The 25,054-nt window shown below is 43.6% G+C and overlaps 1 protein-coding gene across 1 annotated transcript; it reads right to left on the reverse strand.

The window, feature by feature from the left end:
• Window positions 1–1,437: 1,437 nt before the first annotated feature.
• LOC135905243 (zinc finger protein OZF-like) lies at window positions 1,438–24,732 on the reverse strand. Its single transcript, XM_065436248.1, has 4 exons — window positions 24,626–24,732; window positions 24,482–24,523; window positions 6,870–6,970; window positions 1,438–3,727 (listed from the first exon to the last, which is right to left on the reverse strand). Exons 1-4 carry the CDS (start codon window positions 24,644–24,646, stop codon window positions 2,932–2,934), a joined length of 960 nt encoding a protein of 319 aa, XP_065292320.1. The 5' UTR covers window positions 24,647–24,732; the 3' UTR covers window positions 1,438–2,931.
• Between the last annotated feature and the right edge of the window lie 322 nt (window positions 24,733–25,054).

Here is a 25,054-nt window from a genome sequence, read left to right on the forward strand (position 1 = left end):
CGGACACCATCGCCACCTGAAATGGCTGTAGGAATGAGCCTATAACAGCTTATGTTGTAATACCTGGGAAAATATACACTTCAAGCTTCATAAATTACACACATAAATTATAAATAATTCATAAATTACACACAATAAGAATACACAAAAATCCATCTGCCAATGTTGACATTAGGCACACGTATAGGCTCGTAACAGGATCTGAAATGAGACAACACAAACCCACATACGTGCGATACGCGTGGGAGTAGGCAACGGCACATCGCCTGCGGTCTTCGAAGTAAAACTACTTCGGAAGTGGAGTGGAGTGGAGGAAGTGGAGACGGCTTCTGCTTCACTTCCCGTAGGTACGTGGCCAGTTTCAAACTTTTTTGAGAGGGTCAATTTGCCGCTTATGTTTGCAATGTGATCAGTAAGGAAAAGACAGATCAACAGTTTTTGAAGCAGGCCCTGACAGGCTTAGCTTAGCAGGCAAGTTGTGTGTTGGTAGTGTCAAGGTGCTAGTTGCCATAGGAAAAGCCAGTCAGAAGGCACCTCCAGCATGCATCACGAGATTCATCAGACTGGCCCCTGGTTGCTTTAAGTTTGTGCTTTTCCTGTGCGGTCATAGTAGGCGAGAATGTGGGGAACTGAAAGGCGGAAATTTGAGTTTTCGAATGATGCCAAATGGCAGCACTCAGCAGTAGCAAAGATGAGATATAGCCCTGTGAACTTCGGCGTTTCTGCACAGTTTTGGGCTCCTTTGTCACCACTTTTTACACTTGCGGTGCGTTTCTGGGCAAATAATTTTGACACAATAGATTAGGCATTGCAGATGCTGAAACAATTAGTTTTCAAAAATATATTTTTCCTCACAATTTTCCATTTTTAAGACCCATGTCCCCCCCATAAGTTCACTGTATGTATTAAGAAAATGAATTTGAACACAACACTTTCCTTGGCGGCTTCTTTCTATTTGAGAAATTGAAAGAAATGCCCTCCTCTCAACTGTAGTAGGGAGACTACAACTGCAAGAGGAAAGCATTGAATGCTGAAATAATATTACACGCCAGCTGAGTGATATGGTCAGCCTACAGAGGATAGAATGAAAGGCATAGTGGTGCAGGCATAACATGATGGCAGCACAGTATGAGAACAAAAAGAAGACAATGCATTTCTCTTAGAGGATGACAAAATACTAGCAATTTCTAGGAGCCCTGCATGATGCTGTTACGTCTATTTCATTTCTTAGTCTCTGTCTTTTTTGTGGTGCTTAGTATTTGCCATTATGCAAGTTTACCAACGCACCCAACTTGCCGCAATCGTCTCTCATATAAGCTTCGCCCTGGAAAATAGCTATAGAAGTCACTGAGGCCAGGGCACTGTGGGTCTGTCAAAGCCAGCGTGTCGGAACAGAACCAAACGAAAAACGAAAAGAAAGGATATTTATGACCTAAGTAAAAACGTAACCGCAATGTTATTTATTATTTTGTGCCTTGACTCAAGGCACTGAGCATGATCTCCAAATTTATAACTCACTTATGGAAAAATATAAGTACCATGTTTTTATCGTTACATTGCTTCGAAAATTTTTGCACGCGAACCAAAACCGTTATGAACTGTTACTGATGTTTCTTTTTTTGTTCCGGAAAAGAAATGGAACTTTTTTCAGTGACACAAAACTAAAAGCACAACAAAAAACATGTTGTTTTGACACCCTAGTCAAAGGCAAGCCACGACCTGGCTCTGCAGCTCAGTTCCCGCACGGTTTGTGTACAGTGACGCAGGCTAGGGCGAAGCCCAACGACAGGACACTGGCAGCTGGGCGAAGCCCAGGCTCGGTACAACAGCGATGGACGTGAAGGTGCAGCTTGGGCCGAGCAGGATCGCTGAGAGCAGCGACTGAGGCCGAGGCGAAGCTTGGCAACGTCCAAGGTGTCCCTAGGCACTCAGTCTGCAGCGGCCAGAGAATACCTAGCAGTGTTCTGCTGCTCCATAAAGCTGGTCGATCCTGCTGCAGTCATAATGTTTCATGGCACTCATACAACAGCCATGTGCGCAGCCAAACTATTTGGCCCCGCCAAAGAGCACGGGGACCGAGGCGCACATTTTCAAATCCACCACTTCAATTGCTGTCATTTCATTACAAAAGGACTGCACTTCAATTGCAGTCTTATTGCAGAAGGATCGGATCTAATGTGACACATGCTTAATTATACTTAATATATTAAAATCTTGCCACATTCAGGATGTCGCATAGTCAGTCACATAGCCTGGTGGATAGAATATCTTATTAATTTAGCATTTCATCCATAAGTATGTATTTCTCAACTCATTTTCTCTATAATAACTGACAAAAGTATTCGTTTTATGGGCATTTTTCCACAAAAAAAAATGAACAATACCATACAGACTCGTGTAAGGGCAGTACCCCCAATTTGGCAGCCCAGAATTTGTGAACGAAATTCAACAAGGAGAAGCCATCGCATTTTGTGGCCTGATGTCGCGCGCTGCACATTTTCTCAAGTCGCTATTAGATGGCGAAATCTGCACGTTAGCAACTCTGGTGCAATGGATCTGAGTTCTGTACGAGTTGCTGGCTGGGGCGGCTCCATTTTCACCAAAAGGTTTAGTCCCCTGTAAGAGGCGCACCTCGCCAGAATTATGAAAAAATAAGGTGTGGCCAGCGGCGCTTACACGAGTCTATACAGTATACCTCAAAAAGAAAGAAAAGAAAGTTAAACTACAGGATTTGTGGCTATCGGCAGCAAGAAAATCACGTGTGGCTTCTACAGAATGCCTAAACAGCAAAAACATTTACGCGACACGTTCATCATAGGCCTTGGGATAAGGCAGCACAAAGTGAAGTTTAACAGTCTCAAGGAACAGCTAACGAAAACGACAGAATATGCAGCTAAGCACAGGTGTTTTGACAGCATGTCCAAAGTCTCCCTATTGTGCATCGCCTGCACCTACACGATCGCAGAGGTTATGGTTCCCCACTCGGCTATACGTCCTAAGAATCGTTCCTGGCCACGGCATCGAGGTGCTGCTCGGTGAGAGAGACACTTCACTTGCCACCATCTCTGCACTGGGATTCTCTGCATAGTGTACCCTGTGCATGTGGCTCATAACATTGTCATGCCGAGCAAATTTCTTCAGACAAAGGCGGCACTCGTACGGTTTTTCTTGTGTGTGCGCACGGATGTGAGTGGTGAGGTGACCCTTTTGCGAGAAAGTTGCTGGGCACAAGTGGCAGACGTATGGTCGTTCTCCGCTGTGCAACCGCAAGTGGCTTACCAGGTTGGACCGGACAGAGAACCTCTTGCCGCACTCTTCACAGGCCCAGGGCTGTTCGCCAGTGTGAGTACGGGTGTGAGTCACAAGATGCGATCGCGCACTAAATTTCCGACCACACTTTTCGCACTCGTGTGGTCTCACCCCGCTATGAGTCAGGACATGTTTGTTCAGATTGGCTCTGTGTGCAAATGCCGCCGGGCACAGAGAACACTTGTGGGGCTTTTCACAAGTGTGCGCACGAAGGTGCATAACTAAAGACCCTTTCACGGCGAATTTTTTGCCACACATGGTGCAAGCATGCAACTCTGTGCCCGAGTGCATCCTCATGTGAGCACGAAGGTACCATCTGGAGCACAAAGTCTTTTGGCACACGTGGCACTCCCAGGAACCAGCAGTCGCATCCTTGCCTCCTAGCTTGGTGATGCATGCTCCAATGCTGTCAGGAATCCTGCAGCAGGGAAGATTTGTTGTGGAGCATAACAATATACTCAAACCTCATTATAACAAAGGTGAAGGGAGACTACATGGCGAAATTACTTTACATCCATTACTTTGTTATATCCCATGTTGCCATTTGCTGCAATGTATGCCCAATGGGCTGCACAACTGCAAACATGGAAATAAGATGATGGCTTTGCGGCCTGCAGAACGGTACATGACTACACATGCAATAAAATTTGAAAACAACAAAAGAATCTTTGTGCAATGCGTGACTTATTAGAGCATTATACTTGAGCATCCTTATGGTCTGCTCCGAGCTGCCCTGTTAAGCCAAGCGGAGTGGCGAGCGAGTTTCAAGTTTTAGTTATGCGTTTAACGAAGCAGACCTTTTGTAGTTGCAGCGCCCTATGGCCGAATTCAGGGTAGTGTAACAAAAAGAATTCATGAGCCATTCCACCATGTGAAGGTGGATGACCAGCGAAGCTGTTTAGCACACGACACAGAGGTGGCACAGAATACTGAACAAAGGAACACATTAGCACCGATCAAGAAAATAAATGTGTTCCTACCACATGAACACATTTCCCTTGCCTCCAACTGGAAATCCCAAGGAAGTCAAGACGTAGAAACTGCTCAAGCAGAAGTACCATGAAGTGCATGAAGCACTAACACACATCACTTACGAGGATATCCAACAATTCCTTGATCAGTTCAGTGTACACTACGTCATGATGCACACGGCCAACCAAGAGCAGCAAGAGAGGGATGAGCCATTGCATTGCTCAGGCGGTACGAGCCATCGCTGATGATGGTAGTTTTTGCTCGCTGCACGTTTCACGAAACCCTAACCATAAACAACCTTGGAGGATACGAGTCGTTGCTGATGATGACTGATTAGGAGAGTACGAGCCATTGTTGATGACGATAGATTTTGCTCTCAAACATGAAAACTTCACGGAACCCTAGCCATAAACAGCTTCGCTGTAATAAAAAAATTCCAATGGTCACTTCTATAAAGTAAAGCAAATATATATAATTTATTTGTCCATGAAGTAACTAGACATGTGCTTGTAATGCATTACTGGTCCATATTATCTAGTGTAAATAAAGCATTGACTTGGGAAATGCCATGTGATAGCCAGCGAGCTTGCATTCAGTATCCAATGCAATCCTCTCTGATGCCAACACACTGCACAGCGTGCACCATATTTTGCAGCGCATCCACCCACACTACAGCGTATTCCAACGGGTCGGCACGCGCAACTTCTTCCAGCAAACCTTTATCTATGCAAAATCACTTGCGTTCCTTGTGTTGTGCAGATGAACATAGAGGCGTGGTTGACATGGACGGCATGGTTGAGAATGCCTGACTGGAGGCAGCCATCTCAGAAAGAGTGAGGCAAGCAAGGTGGCTCGACGGATGCGCGAGGGAAAGCCCGTGTATAGACCACCCTCACTAGCGAAAGACTGCTGTGACACTCCGCTTAGGCAGCTTGTATGCAGACCGCGTTTCTCACTCCATTAGTCCATTCGTGGCTAAGTGGACAGGGCATGTACATTCGTGCTTCTGCTCCTGCTGAGCGGAGCATAAAAATGTCAAACTAAAACACTCTATTAGAACCTGAACCAAATGCCTTTAGATAGGTGCCTTCTGTTCCATTGTGATTGTCTTTCATGTCTGCTTTCTACTTGGCTCGTCACGGTCAAGCAGTGATGTTTGGCTAAAGTTACATGGGGCATCCCACATAAGTTATATACAGGGTGTTCCAGCTAACTTCAGCTAGAGTTTAAAAATATGTGAATGCCATGTAGCTGCACAGAACAAAGGTATCGTTGTTTGCCGTCACTTGGAGACATTCAGATTGTTTTTCATTCTACTTAGCTACATAATTAGTCCTAATTAATCAATCAATTTGTCAAATATTATAATTAGATAAAAGGCTCCAATAAGAAAATTGTAGAGCAACACGAAAAATTCTCAATACAGCTATCTATTGCTCAATACACGCTACATAAATGTTTTTCCAACCGTGAAAGAAGCCCGTGAATACACATAAAGTGCCTCGAGCGGCCTGCTGTGTAGCAATCGAGCTTTTGTGTCGCTCTAATTTTTTTTTCATCAACACTTCTAATCTAACTGTAATATTTGAAAAAGTAATTAATTAGAATAATTATCTAATTAGACATAATGAAAAAAACTTATTTCTGTATCTCCAAGCGACAGCGAACAATGTTACCTTGATTCTGTCCCGCTACATATTTTTTAACTCTGGCTAAAGTTAGCTAATTCTGGCTTTAGTTAGCTGAGACACCCAGAATACATATAGTGTGGGCTTAAGCTAGTGCAGCGTAGGCTGCCGTAAATCCACTCCATAAGGTGATATTCGCACTGCCAAGAAGTAAGTTGCACCTCAAGGTGATATTCGCATCTAACCGCACCAATGCTTCCGACTGCTCTGGGTGCTTCCGGTTATTTCGTATTTCGGGCAATCCCCACACAGTCTGAATAATCCATGCGCTACTCTACATTGCCTTATATTAGTGTGCATAATTATGTTCTTTTTCTTGGGTGCCCTAACAGTACTCTTATCTTATAACTGTGACCACCTTATAATTAAATAAGTACAGTACTTCATGCACACTCATCTCCGGCAGTTTAGCAAGAAAACTTGCAGTCAAGGCCGTAAAGGAAGGCTTTCACTCATAAGGTTTTGTCTCTTAAGAGCAAGAAAATAAAACTATAGCAGAAATGAACTGTACATAAAACATGCACACGCCCACATACATACACCCACAGGGCATCCCAGCTAACGTTCGCCGAGCTGTTAAAGAAAGAAGTGGCCCGACATAAGATTATGAGACCTACATTATTTGGTAATCTGTCTCCTTACGCAACCAGAGTAACCTTTTGTACGTACTAATTATGCAGCTTATTACAGAATATTATTTGAACAATTTCTAATATTTTTATTTCAGTGCGTAACTTACAATACAATGGCTGTGCTTGTAGCCTAAAACAACCCATTTAATGGTTTCATTGTGCTATGTCCTGCTTAATTATTTCTTCCATGTTTTTATTGTAGCACTCAAAATAGAAAAAGTACTGCATAATTGAGCATCACAATGCCTCCTCCAAATACAAAACTAACCTTTTGTTGTCAGTCATAGTGGCAGAACCACGTTTCCTTTTCGTCTCGCTTGTTGGAGATTCTGGGCAAAAGCTGGACAGCCCTCTGGCCACAGCTGGACACTGCAACAAAAAGATAATGCCATTACTTACCTCAGTTCAATAATAACGAGCTATGAGGGAATCCAAACATAAGGGATATTTAACTGCACTGTACTAGAACTGATGTCATGGAGCATGGCGGTGTTTAAAGACAATGGACCAGGGCCACGGCTGTTCACATACAAACCATTCCTATGCTGTTTCAATACTTTGCTAACAGAGCCGCTTCATTGCCATGAAACTGACTCCTTAAGTCTGCTATTCATCAATAAAGAGAATTAGATCGAATAGGTTTGTGAGAGGGCACTGTGAGGCCACGGGAGGTCATTGAAACGCACGACTAATAGCGATATACAGTGAAATTGATGCAATGCGACTTGTGGCATTTCCGGCTACCTACAATCATGCTACAAACGCCATTTTGAAAGTCCTCAATAAGGCATTGAAAAAGTTCATCACTTTACTCAGCCCAGAGAGGTGCTGCACCAAGTAGAGTGCAATAACTCGTTCTGATGCCGCACATCACGTCATTAGTGAAGGTAAAGGCATACAATGTATTTAACCATACTGTTAGATGAGGTAGATTAAAATATGGGAACATTACTGACAGAACATAAAATAATTATTAAGCAGAGCTCCACCTGTCGTTTGCAACCTGCAGCAAGTTCATGGTTATAACCGCAGCCCTCACAGCTCCGTCCTCAAGCCTGGCAGTTGGCTATGGCTAAAAACAAATTGCAGGAAAGGCACAAATAGCATTAATATCAGGAACCTGCCACCTGACAAACATGTTAAGTGTACCACGTCTACCCAGCGTATGCATTTCCCATTTGGCACGAAGCAGGGGGGGGGGGGGGAGTCCACTTGCAAAGTTTGCAACATCACATTCTGCACTGTTTCATCAATTAAATCCAAAAGCGTGGAGTCATGCGAACATAGGCTAACAGATCTCACTCGACGACTGTGAACACGCGCTGCCACAATGCTGGCGTGGTAAAGAACGGCAGTAGGGGGAGCCAACCTTTCACGCTGCCTTTGGCTTTACCGTGTCGCAGAAACTTGAGATTATGTGACCTCTAACAGTAGGCACCCGAGAACACAGCCCACACAAAGTTACCAGCCATCTCCACTTGCTCCGCCCACTGTATATTACCTCCAAGATAGGGAGCAGGGGCTCCATATGCATTCACTCGTATTGATCGCCATGTGGAGCCACGGCTGGGAAAGAGGAGCAGACACAAGCTGGGTGTTGCTTCAGCGCAGGACGGGGCAGCCCTGCACTTAGCATCACCAGAAGATGGTGTGGTGCCCCTTTCTCTCTTTGCTTTAGACTGAATCAGAACAGTCGCATCCACAGGGAATGTTGAAGTGCGAGCATTGACCATTTCGGTAAGTGTACCATTAAAGGGGTTTCATGGCGCGGCCAAGATGGGACTGGATGAGACTTACGATTCGTCTCTCTCTCTCGTTTGCTCTTCTTTGCAGCAGCCACCACTCTCTCCGAGATGCAGCACTCGCTTCCTTTTTACGCTCGCATTTTGCCAGTGTAATTATTTCGTTTTTATCGTACAGAGCAATAATGCATTTGCTCTGAAGAATTATGCAGCTGCTGCACCTTGATTATTTACGAATGCACAAACACTGACAGATTTGTGACCGTGTCTTTTTTAAGGTCGTCCAGCAACTTGCACAAAAACTTATGCGAAATAACAGAAACCACCTTTCCCTTACAAGTGCGATACAAGCTGTGCATTGAATTTCAATACCATCGCAGCAGGTGAGAGCTACAGAAAAAAAGAATATTAATGAACCTGCAGGCCACAAAAATGCGAAGAATATATGCTGTACTTCTGGACCATAGTTTGCAAATTATGGAAGCTTAAAAGTTAAAATGTTGCGGAGTAGAGAATATGCAAGATTTCTTTTTTTAAAGGTTGGAAGCATATATGTAGAAAACAAGTACACACTGTGCCGACAAATTTTTCTTGTGCTAAAACACAGAGAGATCGGCTGCATAATCAGTGTCGCTGCACCTGAGCAATATTTCCAGCCCATAAAGGCAGCTTGTGATGCGCAAGTGAATGCTGCTCACAATCTGTAAAGTGGCTGCTTTTGAGTAATTTGACTTGTGAGCACACGCACGAAATCTCAGTACAAAATGTGCCACGGATTTATGCGCAAAACATGGAACACTTGTGACGACAGCAAAAAGATGCAAAGCCTTCACAGCATCGTTCAAGATCAGTGTCGTCGAGAAAGCACAAGAACTAAAGTCCAATCTAGCAGTGGCAAAAAATTTTGATGTCAATGAAAAAGGTCTGTGGATGTGCGCTGCTTTCCTGGAACATCTGAGGAAAATTCCAGCATGAGAGAAGGCACGGTAGTGCAGGACACCAGCTTGGCCAAAGCTTGCTTCTCTGCTGTATACCGGTTAGTCCCTATGGACTATACAGCAGGTGCAGGCTATCTAAAAGAAAACTATTTATTTAAGAGCTATATTGGTTGCTGTGGTCTGTACACTGGGTGCACACTACAGTCTGGAAAATACAGTGTATACCTAATATATACCAAGAGTATCTCAATGGGAATGGTGGCTGCTGGAAAGAACAGGAAAGGAAAAGGCAAAACTTTCTTGTCCGGTCAGTCCAATAAGAGCTGCTCAATGAAAACATGACGTTTGTTTTTATCCAGCATCCGAGACTGGGCATTAGTTGTGGTGCTGTGGTCGAGTGGCCGCTTCAGCTGCAACTTTAAAATCGTGCTACCACACATTATTCAAATGAGTGCAACAATCCCTCTTTGTTACGCTTGGCTTTCTTTAGAGGTGACCTTTTGTAGGGAAGGAGCCTATACACTGTAAATCTGAGTGAACCCTGTGGCCACCAATAAGGGCTTCTGGGGTGTTCCCATGGTAGTAATTTCACATATCGCATCTCAAAGCATCTATTAGGTGTGGACGCCCTCTAGTTTGGGAAGAACAGCCTACTCCAAGTGTGATGTCCCGCAATGGCCAAGCGTCAGGCCACGGGACATCTCTGCGCATCTGAAGAATAGGCTGGTTTCCTGCAACACCGAGATTTGAACCCAGTCTCCTTTGCACACATAGGGGATGTTTACCACTAAGCCACTGCGGCAGTTAAATGGATGCCTGCTGGTGCCCGCTCGTGCCTGCTGGTGAAAGCCATGACAAGTGCTTTGTCACCAGCGCTGCAGTACGTGCAGCAGACGCTTTGAACCGATGCCGTCATAGCGGCACCTCACATAAGATCCGTGAGCAAAGAGCAATTCATGTGAAGGTGCCAGCCAGTACATGCTTGCTGGCAAGCTAGGATACCATGCGCTTGTTCTTGATCTTGAACCAGGCGAACCATCACTAGACGGTGCAGCAATATAGTTTTCTCCCGCTTTGGCCGTAGGAGCCGCGTCCTGGGCAGTCCTGTCCCCGATAGTACCTATAAGGTGACCAGAGACCAGGCCAGAGAGAGCACATGTATTTATTTTATATCTAGGTAACGGTGAATTTTGTTAGGGAGTGTCGCCCACAGCCGCACCGAATGCTCAACCTACGACTTGACTCGGCTGGGCACGGGGAACCCGCAGCAGCTGTACTTCAATTGGTGTGCTCACCCAGAGACAGCCAGTGCAGGCCTCTCTTCAAGATGCAATTGCCTTTCTTATGGCTGAATACCAGGCAGGAGTACATCTGTGGCATTTAGTGGTGGGTGGCCTATCAGCCGTAGCCTACCACAAGCTACAGCGGCTGCTCCATCCACGACTTTTTGTGATATACAGGCAGATGAGGCTGCAGGAGAAGCTGCCACGAGTGTCAGGGTACCTGGCCAGGAGCATGCTTGTACTATTGCTCTCAGCCTTAGGTTGGATAGTGGCACCAATTGACGCCCTGCTCCCGACTTAAAGGGAGAGGATGCCGCTGTTGTTTTGGACGTCGCCCCTTCATGCCTGCTTTAGCTTTCTCTTCTCAGCCTAAGGACAAAATCTGTTTCTTGAAAAGAATCGGAAGAGTGTGGTGGCCCCTTTTTGCATTATCTGAGTGTCATTCATGTTTCTGGAAATCAAATCTGCCGTCACCTTAGAATTTTAAGCTCGGTTTGTTGTCCCTCAATGTGTCGTCACTCAGTTTTCTGCATTACCGCTCAATGTCTACAGTTGCCTTTTCTGTATTTGTCCATGCAATCGCAATATATACAATATAAATGTTGCTGGGAACTTGCTGTCTTTTATCTGCAATATTTCATTGGCTGAAGTGCGTGGAACAATGAATGATGCAGAACTTACACTGAAGGTGGCCACCGTCGGTTCTTTTAATTTTTATGAGACCAAAATATTGTGCATGTAACTGCAGGAAAGGGTGATGCTGGATGTAGGAAGAGTATAACCCTCTCCCTTTAAGTCACTAACATGGAGCCCATCGGCGCAACTATCCAATTCAGGAGAGCACTTTGCCATGTGCTCGCATGTTGTAGTTCATACTGAGCCCAGTACTAGCACCTATTTTACTGGTAGGTATGCTGTGGACAGTTACAGTCTAACAGTCACAATGCCTCCCATGCAATGGCGGATGATTTTCAGTACAGCCGCCCCAAATTTAAGATAGATGTGTACCCAGAGACTGGGAAGCAAGCATGCACAACATCTGCCAAAGGGACTACAGACCCTTATTCTAGATAAGAACTCCCTTCACAGAGCAGAGCACCAAGCCAGAGGTCACCTTCATCCATTAGAACTGGTAGGTTTCCGGCAGTACTGGGATTGGAACCCAGTACCTCTCACATAAAAGCCTGATGCCCCATTCAATGTAGCCCAGTTCACGGTCAAGTGAGGCCCCACACACTCTCAAATTCCACTGATCGCCACAGACGGTGAAAAATGCACCACAGTGCTCTTAAGCATGAAGCGCATAAGTGGAGCTAGTCTAATTTGGTCATACATACTTAGTATTTTTTCTGCTAAGGGCACTCAACACAGCAAAATATTCTATTTATAAAAGTCCACATAATAACTAACAAACATAGATAACATATCATTTGTTTGCTTAATAAGCAGACGGTTGTTTATATTGCAGTTCTGTATTTAAAGTTTGTACTTTATTGCTTGAATAAAGGTTTTGAGCCTTCACTGACATGCGATAAGCTGCAGCCCATTGGTACCAATTGCAGTCTGTGCAAATTCTGTGGAAATAGCATTTGCGAAGGGGGGTGCTCATTACTATTGAGCAGGATCACGCAGGTTCATTTTAATTAAATAACAATAATATCTCTACCAGTTTATGCATCCAACATTCAACGTGCTTAAAGCAGTGAATTTAATAAACTGCAACGTTTCACTGGCATATTGGCTGCACAGCTTCCTTCATTAGCAATCTGCCAAGTCTGGCTGCGTAATGACGTGTTGCTTGAAAAAAAAAATCTGCTACCCAGCGTGAAAATTCATTGCTGGAACCGAGCACATCTTGCTTGGAGACTACCTACAAAAGCGGATTAACCTTGCAGCTTCTGGCCGTGTGCACAGGTGAGTAACAAAGCAGTGCTTTGCATTTTCAACTTTGAATTTCTTTGTGTGCGGGGGAGGGGGGGGGAGGGGATAAAACAGATTCCTGTAGTCATTTCTGAACTCCAAAAGTGTTCCTTTTTTCTGAAAATTACCTAACCAAATGTGCCTATTTTTTTAATTGTTGGTGTTGAATCGTATTGCACTAAGAAGGAACTATACTCGATGTTGAAAAAATATTTGCACCAGATAGTACATTACAGTTTATTTCTGAACATTACATAGGAAACCAGCTGCCCGCTGCTAATAAAACATACAAACCACAAATTGAAAACAGTAGAGAAACTGCTGTATGTACTCCAGACGGTCATCTGGTGACATCATATTGAAAGTCTTGGCTGCAACGACCAAAAATGGAAATTGAGGCTTCGCGCCAGGACTGTCAACATCAAGCTGCACTCTCTGATGAGCACTCACAATGTTCACTTCTGAGATGGTCTTATCATCACCAGAAAGATTGAATTTGGCGGTGTCGCTGTCTTCTTCACATCCAGACACAAGGTAAATATTGGTATCGGAGTCATTTTCATTGGAAGAAGATGACTCAGATGAAAACCTTCTTTTTCAGGTTGACGGGCCAGCTATGCATGTGTCGCCACAATCGGACGCCATGTTTTCAGATAAAAACCATGCTCCTACTGCAGGAGAAAACAAAATTGTCAAGTACGTGCTTCCATCTGTTGGGCGACACGCGATCTAAGCCATAGACGAGCGCTTCTCGTCCTGAACTGTCAAGAGGAGGAGCTATTCTGATGGGAAAGGTTCTGCTCCAAAACATTTAAAGGGTTAATAGCGAAAAACAAGGAGGAGCTATTCTGATGGGAAAGGTTCTGCTCCAAAACATTTAAAGGGTTAATAGCGAAAAACAAGGAGGAGCTATTCTGATGGGAAAGGTTCTGCTCCAAAACATTTAAAGGGTTAATAGCGAAAAACAATAATAACATAGTTATTGCTCTTCAAAGGCAATTCCAATGAGGCTGTTATTTATTCATGTTTCTAAATTTCCTAACACGGAGTAAATCATAAATAATAAATAGTTTTGGCTGCTTCTGGATAAATGATACACCATGATAAATTCACTACACATTAGTGGCAAATGTACTTCCATTGATATAGTTAGACTGCATTTGAGACATAGTGAAATGACTGTGTTTATTACTAGTACCTGGCAGAAACAATGATCTAATCGAGGCTTGACTAAGCACAGCCCGAACAAGGACAATATTGAAAGAAATGCACACGCAAAACAGTGGTGTGTGTGTGCTTATCTGTCCTGGAGCATCTTATGCACTGTTCTTAGTCATGCTTGAATCACAAACTCACCCACACTACCACCATAGTAATTGAGGCTCTTCTTTCTTTCAACTCCTGCCTCCAAGACGCTGCTCACATTTGTTCACCCCTTTGGACTCTGAAGGTATAGTGAACATTGAATGTGTCTCCACTGGAAGTGACATGAAGGGCCAGAATTTTTGCAAGGTATGCTTCTGAACACTTCACCTAGAAATGTGATTTGTTCACTTATTGTAGTGATTAACTTTTGCTTCACTATTTTTTGCTTGTGTGTTTGTCATGGCTTCATCATTTCTCTTTTCAGGAAGGTGGACAAAAGAGAGATTATTGGTCTGCAGGCTGCCCACACTAAGCTCAACAGTCACCTTAACAGTCACCATAATGAGAACAGGTTCTCTTGAACTATGTACCTCACCATGAAATATTTGCAAGTGTACCACATCAAGGAGTGTGAGCCATATCAGGAAGCAGCAGTCTACAGTTTTGTATCATTTCGATCGGGAATGCTAAAATCTGACATACAAACTTACTTGCTTTTAAGGGCGTTTTATGACAAACTGAGAGGTAACATGTTGACTCCCGACTTGTTCCTTTCCTAGTCATTATAGCCATGACAACCAGAACAGAAGCATGGTAGCAATTAAACTTACGCTTTCAAATGCATAAACTCTGTCATTTGCTCTTTGCAAGTCAGCTCGGCGGGCAATATGACCAAGTATCACGTTCCCTTACAACGATAATTTGTTACACGAAAATGCAAGGAATCTTAAAACGATCAAAAGCGCTTGATGCAATATTGAGGAAATGACACTCCACCGTGACTGAATCTCTAGCAGCCACTCTTACATATTTCGTGAACAGTTAGCATGAAATTAATAGCTAATCTAGCCCTGCACAGTAAGATAAGAGATGCCATAAAAGGCTAGCTCACACAAACGGCCTTCTCCACATCTTACAGACACGAGAAATTACTAAAAATAATTTTTTTTTCTTCAAACAGCAAATGACCAATTTGAGGTTAGTGTGTTCCCAGAAAGCTTTTAAAGTTTACTCGCAGAATATTAGGTTTGGCTTAAAATTCAGCCAATCAACAGTGGATGAGCAAGGGAGCCTCAGAGTGGGAACTTGTTTTCATCTCAGTCCTCAAAAATATATTTACTTGATGTGTTGGCTCCAGGCTGAGGCTTCCCTTGTTTACCTCTGTTACTCAATTTAAGTGTTCATCTCCTCGCAACCACTTTGCCTTGTTTGAAGAAATAGACCAAGATTTTTTGTTTTTCAACGTGAAACCGTAAATCGAGTCTTCCAAGAATCTGAGAATTAATTAGGCTTGTTTATATGTTTGTTCACAGAATATTTCCAGAAGTCCTTGCACGCCTGCTTGTCTCCATAACGTTCCTTGCTTTGATGAATACAATGAGACAATTTTGTTTGATTTCACCTTTCAATTCCATTAAATAGATGCTTATCTGTGTTTCTGTACGTTGTAAGCTCAGTGGCTGACAGCATTAGGCCCACCTGACCTGTACGAAATTTGGGGGCACGTACTGCTTTATTCCCCATTGACAATGAACAATGTAAGCTTATTTGTTTGAAGAGTTTTTTTGCCAGTAGAGGCCTCTAGGTCACCTGGCGACATAATAAAGATATCTGTATTAATGTTACAGTATCATATTCACAAATACCACTCCAACAGCGGCAACAATACGGCCAAAACCAGCCAGCAAGCAATGCGACCCACCCCACGGACCATATTGCTCACTACATAATGATGATATTAGTTTTGATTTTGCCAGCACCATCTCTCGGCCTCATAGGTTAGTTCACCACGTCACCACTACTACTATTTCCGTTGCACTGTGGAAGGTAAAGTTCTCTACGTATCATAGGTGTTCTGCGATCAAGCCTTGTCTCGGATGTGCCAAAAATGCTCTCCAATGAAACATTTACTGGGACAACTGACACCAGCACTTCAGCACCGACAATGCGCATGACTGTTTGGCTTGCTCAATGTACAGTCATGAGTAAAAGTTTGAAGACTACAGCAACAGCAATAAATTTAAATACATTCGAGTGCAGTTCCGCGTCCTGGAATTGGTTTACAAGGGAACCTCGATATAGCGAACTTGTACTTGAAGCGAAAAACTTAAATATAAAATTTTGTTAATTTGATAATTTAATTATTTTTTTTAATTTCAAGTCAAATTTTGTGTCATATTGTCAGGAAATCCTTGTCATCTGGCGAACTCCCCCTGGACTGGAAAATTGCAAAGGTTATCCCTGTATTCAAGGGGGATAAGTACTCTCCACGAAATTACCGTCCCAGCTCATTAACATGCATCTGCTGTAAACTACTGCAACATATCGTAGCATCGCATGTCTACTGCCATTTAGAATCAAATAACATTTTTTTTTATTCTAACCAGCATGGATTCAGAAAAGGCTTATGTTGTGAAACTCAGTTGCTCGAATTTACAACAGGATTACACTCCAGCATGAATAACAAACAGACTGACTGTTTATTCTTAGATTTTTAGAAAGCATTCGATCGTGTCGCTCATTGTCACCTCATCTGAAAAATATCCGCACTTTAACTGGATTCATTAAATTTATCTTGGCTCCAAAACTTTTTCTCCTTGTGGCAACAGTTCACTGTTGTTAGTAACCACACATCGCTTATTTCTGACGTTACTTCTGGCGTACTGCAAGGCAGTGTCCTTGGTCCTCTTCTTTTCTAAATTTTCATCAATGACTTTCCACACAACATATCATCGCACATAAGGCTTTTCGCAGACGATTGCATTTTATACCGTACGATAAAAACATCTGATGACCATTTAGTATTGCAGAACGACCTTAACCTTGTCAGTTCCTGGTGCAGTACATGGTAGATGACCCTGAACTCAGACAAATGTAAAGTTATGTCCTTCTCGAGGAAACATTCAAACTCGCTTTTCTTACGTCCTAAATAACACTGCCATACCTCCGTCATCGTCTTACAAGTACCTTGGCATTGAACTTACAAGTCATCTTTCCTGGAGTACTCACGTAACAGCTGTCTGCACAAGAGCTTCAAAAACTCTCGGTTATATTCGACTGAACTTGCGTAAATCCCCTGCTACAGTTTGTAAATTAGCATGTCAGGTTTTTGTTCGCCCACAGTTAGAATTTGCGTCATCAGTATGGTCACCACATTAACATTATTTAGTTGATATGCTAGAATCAATTCAAAACAGAACATTGCGCTTCATCACAAGCAACTATGACACAACTTGCAGCGTAACTAAGATTAAAGCAGATATTTCGCTCCAGCCACTTGAAACTCATTGCACGATAACTCTTCTCTGCCTTTTCCATATATACGTTCATGGTAATCGACCTCATGTGTTGCTGCTTGAAGTACCAGCGCGCACGTCACGTCGCCTTAAGAATAGCCACAGTTCCATGCGCATATTCGGCAATACACTATCATTTAACGCATCAGCACTGCCACATGCGATAGCCGTATGGAACAGTCTTCCTGATAACATTGCGTGCTTAACAAATCATGACGCCTTTCGCGAAGAATCGCAAAGCTTCCTGTAGAAACATTGTATAAGGATGTTATTGACCTGCTTTCCTTCCCCATTTTTCACACTTGTATTTTTGTATTTTTTGTGCGCATGAGTATATTGCTATGTTTACGCTGTCTAAAGCTTAGCCTAGACAAAAATTTTTTGAACTTTGCTTTACTTATTTTGTGACTGCCTGTATGGATATTTATATTGTTTACTCCTGTTGAAATACTTTGTGTCCCCCCTTACCCAATGCCCTTAGGTGGGCCTATGAGGTATTTTAAATAAATAAATAAATAAAGTTTCAGCAGTGAAAATCATTTCACAAATTCTCAGAACAATCCTGGTGGATACTATCTTGTCAGTAATCACTTATAAATAAATCCCAAGAAGGTTGCATTCCAAGTAGCAAGGTTTTCCAAAATTGGATTCCAAAACATGTTTTGGAATCTATCTCTGAGAAGTTGGCAAAACAACTGAAAGTATCTTTGAAGATAAGCTAGAGAAGGTGACAGGTCGTCAGTGGTGCCACTTTTGTACATGCACTACATTTCATACAACTTGAAGAAGGCTGCCTCTGGGCTTGGCGTCCAGATGGTGTTGACAGCCAAGAATTAAGGTGTGTACCGCAGTAAGCAGCCAGAAGGAAACAGGCAACTACTGGAAACCACATGAGTGCTTCATATAACATGCAAATATGTGCAGGTCAATTCCTATATTGTATAATAACAGAAGCTTGATGCCAAAATAGTTAAAACTAGTTATACCATGCCCTTGTTCATTCACATACACACTGCTGTCTACTAATTTGGGGTACAACTACTAAGACAAATTTAGATAGGTTAATACTGTATTTATTCGAATCTAGGCCGATAGTTTTTTCCAAATAATCATATTCCAAACTCTAGGGTCGGCTTAGATTCGGGGATTTCAAAAAACGCGCCAGTTCTTGATTGAAACTGCTAAATATAGTGCATAGCTAGCGCAATCTAGAAAAGTCAGTGTCACAGCCACTACTAGCCGTGTAAGTAGCCAACCGTGCACAAGCGAGGTCGCCATTTTGACCTGTGTCATGTTGGCCGTATCGGTGTGCGCTCCTTGTCGTCGACTCTTACTGTGGGCACTTGACCAACGACGTGAAGGCTGCGCTCGCTCAAGCGAACACGGACCTCGCTGTCATACCGGGCAGCATAACAGGCCAGTTGCAGCCACTTGATGTCTACATCAACAAACCTTTCAAGGATCATCTGCAGAAATATTACACAGACTGGTTGACTGACGAAGACCCCATGCTAACAGCAATGGGCCGCATCAAACGTGCATCGCTATCGCAACTGGCGGGCTGGGTAACTGTAGCATGGGACAACATTCCAGGTATTTTAATCGTGTGTGCCTTTAAAAAGAGCAGCATATCTAATGCGCTTGACGGTACCGAAGATAGTGCACTGTTTGAAGGTGACAGTGACAAGGAACACAGCGACAAGTCTAGAAGCGACGACAACGTTGAATGAGCTCTGCACGTTCAGATTCAATAACTGCTGTTTGCATTTTGAGAACGCTGTCCTCGCTTTTTTTGTTTGGCCTACATTCGAGGTAATATATATTTTTTGTTGGCTTCAGACTTTAGGGGGTCGGCTTATAATCAGGGTTGGCCTAGATACGAATAAATATGGTAATCCTACAAAAAAGAGCTGTGCGTTGCATATAGAACCTTAAACGAAGTGACCACACTGCACCATACTTTTCCAAGCTAAACATACTTACAATAGATCATCTATTCCAATACACACGTAGCGAAATTGTGCATGACCCAAATACCCTGTCCACATCTTCGTCATCCGACAACTCACAATATCACCTTAGGCATAACTGACTTGGAACACCTATGTCTAGAACCAAATATGGTACTCAGGCACTCGCCTACATAGTACCTCATTTCCTAAATAATAATCGAGTAATTGCTAATATGATTCAGCCATGCAGGTCTGCTCACAGTCTAAAAAAAAAGGTTAGGAATTATCTCTTGCTAAGCTTCTAATGGTACTTAACTGTCCTTGCAGTCTCGATAACTCTTTATTTTAGTTGTTTCTCTTACATTTTTTTTCTCCTATTTCCTATATAATGTTTTGTAACACTGATCAGTATTATACGCTCGCTTAAATATTTCCTTGTTCTTGCACATTACTGATGATATATTATGTATAAAGTGTAGCAATCTTACTTTTTTTGTATACTTGATTGCTTGCCGCATACACTTTGTTCCTTTTCTTGTTTCTGCATAGTTGCACTGTATTTTCATGATGTTCCACCCCCTGAGCAAGGTACGGGTAAGGGGGCCTTTGTCAGGCAGTTGCATCTGCCTTTAGCCCCTACATCCCAGACAATGTATTGTCTAAATAAAGCATTCAAACATATGACACACACCAGCCGGTTCCCCTTGTCCAGACAGGGTAACGCCTACGATATACCTTTTAATTGTGGCAGCACTTACTACAGACAAACTGTTTGCTGCTTCAATGAGTGGCTCAGGAAGCACAAGAATTAAAAGGAACACTGAATTTCAGTCTTTCTGCTCATTTCCGAGAGTGTGGCTGCAGCACAAAATTTTCAGATACAAAAGTTTTCTACAGCCATCGTGCCATTGCGATCAGTTTGCACATGAGATTGTACAAGCATGTTTCATCTCACAAAATAGCAGGTGTATAAACCAGCCGTCTTTATCACTTGTACGTAGCGAGCTTACCAACTTTGACTCATGCTTCACTGTGAGATAATACTTTCCGGATTCCATTCTTGAGACAAAGATTTTTGAGTCCAATCAGAACTGCGCCGCCCATTTCATTTTGTCCAATTATTCTTGTCATGCTAGTGTCTCCTTCGTGAATGCAACCCTTGTCTTCTGATCTCACCTTGTGGTGCAAGAATTCATGTCTATGTTTATTTAATAAAATTTAATACAAATCCCAACTTTATGAGCCAACTTCCACTTCGTCAAGCTTATATTAATGCGAATGCGTTAAGGAGCCCGTGTCGCAGAGAATCCGGTGTCTGGCGTCACCTCGGCAAGAAGAATTTCGAAGCGAATTCAGAACCACGCATGCCCAACCACTTCTATACCACCAAAGCTACTCATACCTTGTCTTTCATTCTTTACAAAGTTATTCCTCGGAATATTGAGAACAGCAGCCTACAAACAAATGTAATGAAAAAGAAAGAAACACCGACAGCGCATTTCCTTTATGTTAGCTCTTCTCAGAGTGAAATATTAAAAGTGTGAAACAATAACAGGAGATCGACCCACGCAAGAGGCCACGTTTCCACCAGAAAGCTCGTCTTTGTGCATAGCGTTTGCAGCCAGCGTTTCCCGGTAAACGTTATGGTTACACAAGCTGCAGTTGCCGGGAAGCATGAAAAAAAGTAAGGGGTCTTTGAACGCTATCGCGTTCCACTCTTAAAGGTGAAGTGTAAGCGTCCTCCAAATTTTTTCAGGTGTTGACCATCAGTCCAAGGTTAGAGCGCCGATTTGCCGCTCGAGTGCTTACCGCAACTCCTTCATCCCGCGCACCAGCACACAACAGAACACCTCACTGTGTTCATTCCTGTATCACCAACAGTACCAACTTTAAGAAAGTGTGCCACAATCATACCATGTCTTCCTATTACTCTCTACAATACCCTGTGGGCCCTGAGAGTACTATAAATAAATAAATAAATAAATAAATAAATAAATAAATAAATAAATAATTCTGTGGAGCCATGAACAGCATGCAGGATCCTACTATGCACGTCCACAGTATACGTGTGGCCTTTTTTGTTCAGGGGGGGGGGTATGCACATTTAGGCATTTTTTGTGTGTGCGTGAGTGTGTGTATGTGGATAATTCAGTCATTCCAGCGACTATAGGTGGTGTGACGGTAGGCCAAAATGGCTGCCGAGACGGTGATAAGGCAATCTCGCAAGCGTGTGCATCTCAAGCAGCAAAGCACGTCAGGCCCTCTAGTTTTGCTGCAAACCATGCTTTCTCTCTCACTAAAGAGACGCAAAGGTGTGTAAATGAAGGCGAAGCTGCATTCAACACCAGTATCATCATCATATGCTGCGGCATCAAGTCCATTAGAGACGATTTTTGCAAAGGGGAGCACAGAAGCGTTGCAGTAAAAGGAGACGGGGACAGGAAAGACGCTCACTTGCGACTAAGTATATATTCAGAGACAAACCACCAGGAACGTTATTGCACACGCGCTGTCATCAAGAATTGTAAAACAAAAAAAATTTTGCACTTTCTATATATATAAAATTTGCCTAACAACGGGGCATGCATCACTACATCAATAATGACAGCTATAGTGTAGGTGATAGCAACAATGGCACGTGCAAGTGGCCTGACAGAAGTCATTCCAAAAAAAGACCTTCGGAGGGGGCGGGGCGAGAGTAACAGAAGAGGGGGGCGTAGAAACTTCAGCCAAGGGCAAAGAACCTAAATTCCTTATCCATAAGATGAACTGAGAGGGCACCAATACAAAGGTAAGCATGAATGTGAATCTGACCTGCCTCCAGGATTTCTCTTTCGAGTCTGCCTTTGGATCTGCTTTTAATCTCAACTCTATCGAAAAGGGGGTTTACAGCCACAATCCCTGTAGTTCACAGGAAGGTGCGCGGAGTTGCTCAGGGCCTTTAAAACGAAGAATGTTCTCTTAGCCTGTCATTTAGACAGCAACCTGTCTGCCCAATGTAAGCTATCCCACCGTCGAGTGGTATCTTATATTTCATTTCGGTGGCCCAGGAGGCGAGCGGCTTCATGTGTTTCTTTCCACAGGTCTTGTTCTTCTTATGACCGTTTTGCAAGGGCACACAACCGAGAGAGCTTGAGAAGAGCTGTGAAGGTGGGGTCAACGCCGCATTTCTTTCCGATCCTTTTGAGGTTGTGTGAAATTGTTTTCTCTCTGAAAATATACTTAGTTGCAGGTGAGCGTCTTTCCTGTCCATGTCTCCTTTTTCCCCAATGCTTCTGCGCTCCCCTTTGCAAAAATCATGCCAAACCAACTAGCCCAACAGCTTAATATTCCATTGGAGACACTGAGGTCAGCGTCTAATCGTTCTGCCTGCAGACGAGTGCAATCAAGGGCCTGCTGTACTACGTTAACACTGCAGTACATGAAGGTACAGGCTCTGTAAGCTCAGTATGCCTTGAAAATGCCCCCAAGGATGAAACCATATACCGTATTTACTCGCATAATGATCGCACTTTTTTGTAAGAAAAATTGATGCAAATGCAGGGGTGCGATCATTACGCGGGTTAAATTTCTTGCGAAAAGAAAAAAATTTTTTTTCATCCAGCGTTTGCTGCGGGTGTCCCAGGTGGGTGTCTCAAGTTGGTGCGGGACACCAAAACAAAAATGGCGGCTTGTGGAGCAAGCCACCAGCGTATGAATAGGCTACACTTCTAACGTATCAGTGTAAACACGGCTACTATCGTTGCCGCTCGCGATTTGTTGCATGCCCACGAGTGCAGACGAGAAGAATCGAAAGACTCCCTTTATGATGTTGCTGACCAAAACCATTATGAAGCCGACAAATAACAAAGGCAAGTTTGGTTGTACCTCTTTTGCCATGGAAGTGCAGACAGTGATGAAAGTAATGGAGTGAGGCATCTACTTATGAATGTTTGGTGCGTGCAGACCGCTTGGTTTGTCTTGAAGAGTCGTTCGCATAGCATTCGACAGATGGTAAGTGCAACCATCATTAACTAGACTTGGCATACAACATATTGCTGCGGCAAGCTTGCGGTGCGATCAATACACGGGCGATAAAAAAATCGAATTTTGACAACAAAATTCAGGGGTGCAATCATGCGAGTAAACATGGTATTTGGGTTCTCGCAAACACTTAATAAACGCAAGCACATACCGGTAACAGACGTAAGTAGTTATCAAGCGCTCCTGTGTTCAACAAATTAATCCTATGCAGTAAGACGCAAACTTTAGTGAATTTCGAAATATAATCTAAAGGAAGAATGGCTGTATAATACAAAGATTTAGCAAACTCGTAACCTACAGGGGTGGTCACACTCGTCTAGATCCTCGAACAGCGTACAGCAGAGCAAATGAACTGAACTTTAGCGTAGCTGTTTCACTGAGGACGAAGTACTTGTGCCTGAACGGGTTTCACGTTTTTCCACTTGCACATCGAGTTGTTTCTTCATAACGTGGTACCTCCCTTTAAATTGGTTTCTTCCTTGCGCAGAGCTAGGCTCGATCACCGTAGACAAGTGGTGTCACCTCTGTACGCGATTCAGTGTCATGCAAATGTAGTACAAGCTTAGTAACTGGTTCCAGTGCCTCAGGTTGTTACGCCTGCCTTGAAGTACATTTTAATGATACCTTAGCAGTGAACACTCGCTACCGCACCGTTTGAGAACTGCGGCACGCTGCACATATGGTTACTATTCCATTTTTTCCCCCTTATCGGCGCGTCCATGCATACCGCCAGACGGAACCGCCGAAGTGCGTCGCAGATTTCAAACACCGGGTGACTGCTTCGGAGGAGGGACGCGTGGTGCCGCCTGCATCGCTGGAATGACCGAATAGCTTCAGCTGTCAGTAAGCGCATGCGTCGTGTCACTCCTGCGCGTGAGTCTCCTTATGCGCTACCAATCATGAACGCACACCTACTTGCCCAGCATTCTATATTACTGCAATTAAACAAAGTTCAGCACGTAACTCGTAGAACAGAGCACTTCAGCTGACGTTCATCGAAAAAGAAGATACTTCCGAGTGCTGCAAATGAAATCGCGTTGTGTTCGGCACCAACGAGCAAGGAAAACAAGATCAAACAAGAGCAAAGCGCAGCTGGCACGCGCGTCCCTGCCCGCCCATCCGCAGAGCACACGAGTGAAAGCACGACAGGCTGAAGAGCAAGATGGTTGGTGTAAGATACTTCACCCGCGCGTGCTGTTGCACACGTAGGCGATCGAAAGTACGGAAAGAAAATGATGGAATCCAGACGATACACGATGGATGCACCCGAGGCCGCAGTACATGGAACGATCAGTCTCTAAAATGTCACTACGTGCTGAAATCTCGCGGTAGATAACGCTAGGTATAGACGAACGACTTACCGCAGCTTTCTCGCTCCTTTCATGCTGCAAAGTTTCGTCAACCTGCGAGCAAATGTAGGGTATCAGACTCGCGCCCGATATTCACGTGCACAAACTGCGATCAAACACGGCGCCACTTTCTGCAATGTAGAACGAACGCCTCGCCTGTTGTAGGTGCTGGTTCATCGTGCTGCGAAAAGTGCTCGGAAGCTAAATCTTTCTTAATTGTGCAGCTTCAACGATATTAGCGCAGAGAAGACAAGTTCAGAAGATGCACGGAGAACGTGAATGTTTTGTGTACTAAAATACTGTTGAGTGGGGTAAAGCGGCGCATGCTTTGCAGACACGCGACGACCAAAAATACTGTGGCGGCGCTGCGATCGGGTAGCACAAGGTCGCGCCGTTGGAAACTGCTGGCAATACATCTGAGACGCGTCATTCGTGCTACTTTGCGCGCTGATATATGCGTTCAGACCGCTCAAACGGTGTTTATAATTGCACATGACATGTATTTGTGCCTTAGGTATAGATGCCTTTCTTTCTCTTCTTTACTTCATTTTGTTTTTTTTTAATGCCGCTCGATGGATGCACGTG

Source organism: Dermacentor albipictus, chromosome 8, assembly GCF_038994185.2.
Source record: "Dermacentor albipictus isolate Rhodes 1998 colony chromosome 8, USDA_Dalb.pri_finalv2, whole genome shotgun sequence".
Classification (NCBI taxonomy): Eukaryota; Metazoa; Arthropoda; class Arachnida; order Ixodida; family Ixodidae; genus Dermacentor; species Dermacentor albipictus.

Coding starts and splice junctions, on each gene's coding strand:
- LOC135905243 (XM_065436248.1), bottom strand. CDS start 24,646: ATGAACCAGCACCTACAACAG. Junction 24,524..24,625: donor TGAACCAGCACCTACAACAG/GCGAGGCGTTCG, acceptor ATTTGCTCGCAG/GTTGACGAAACTTTGCAGCA. Junction 3,728..6,869: donor ACTATGACTGACAACAAAAG/GTTAGTTTTGTA, acceptor TCCCTGCTGCAG/GATTCCTGACAGCATTGGAG.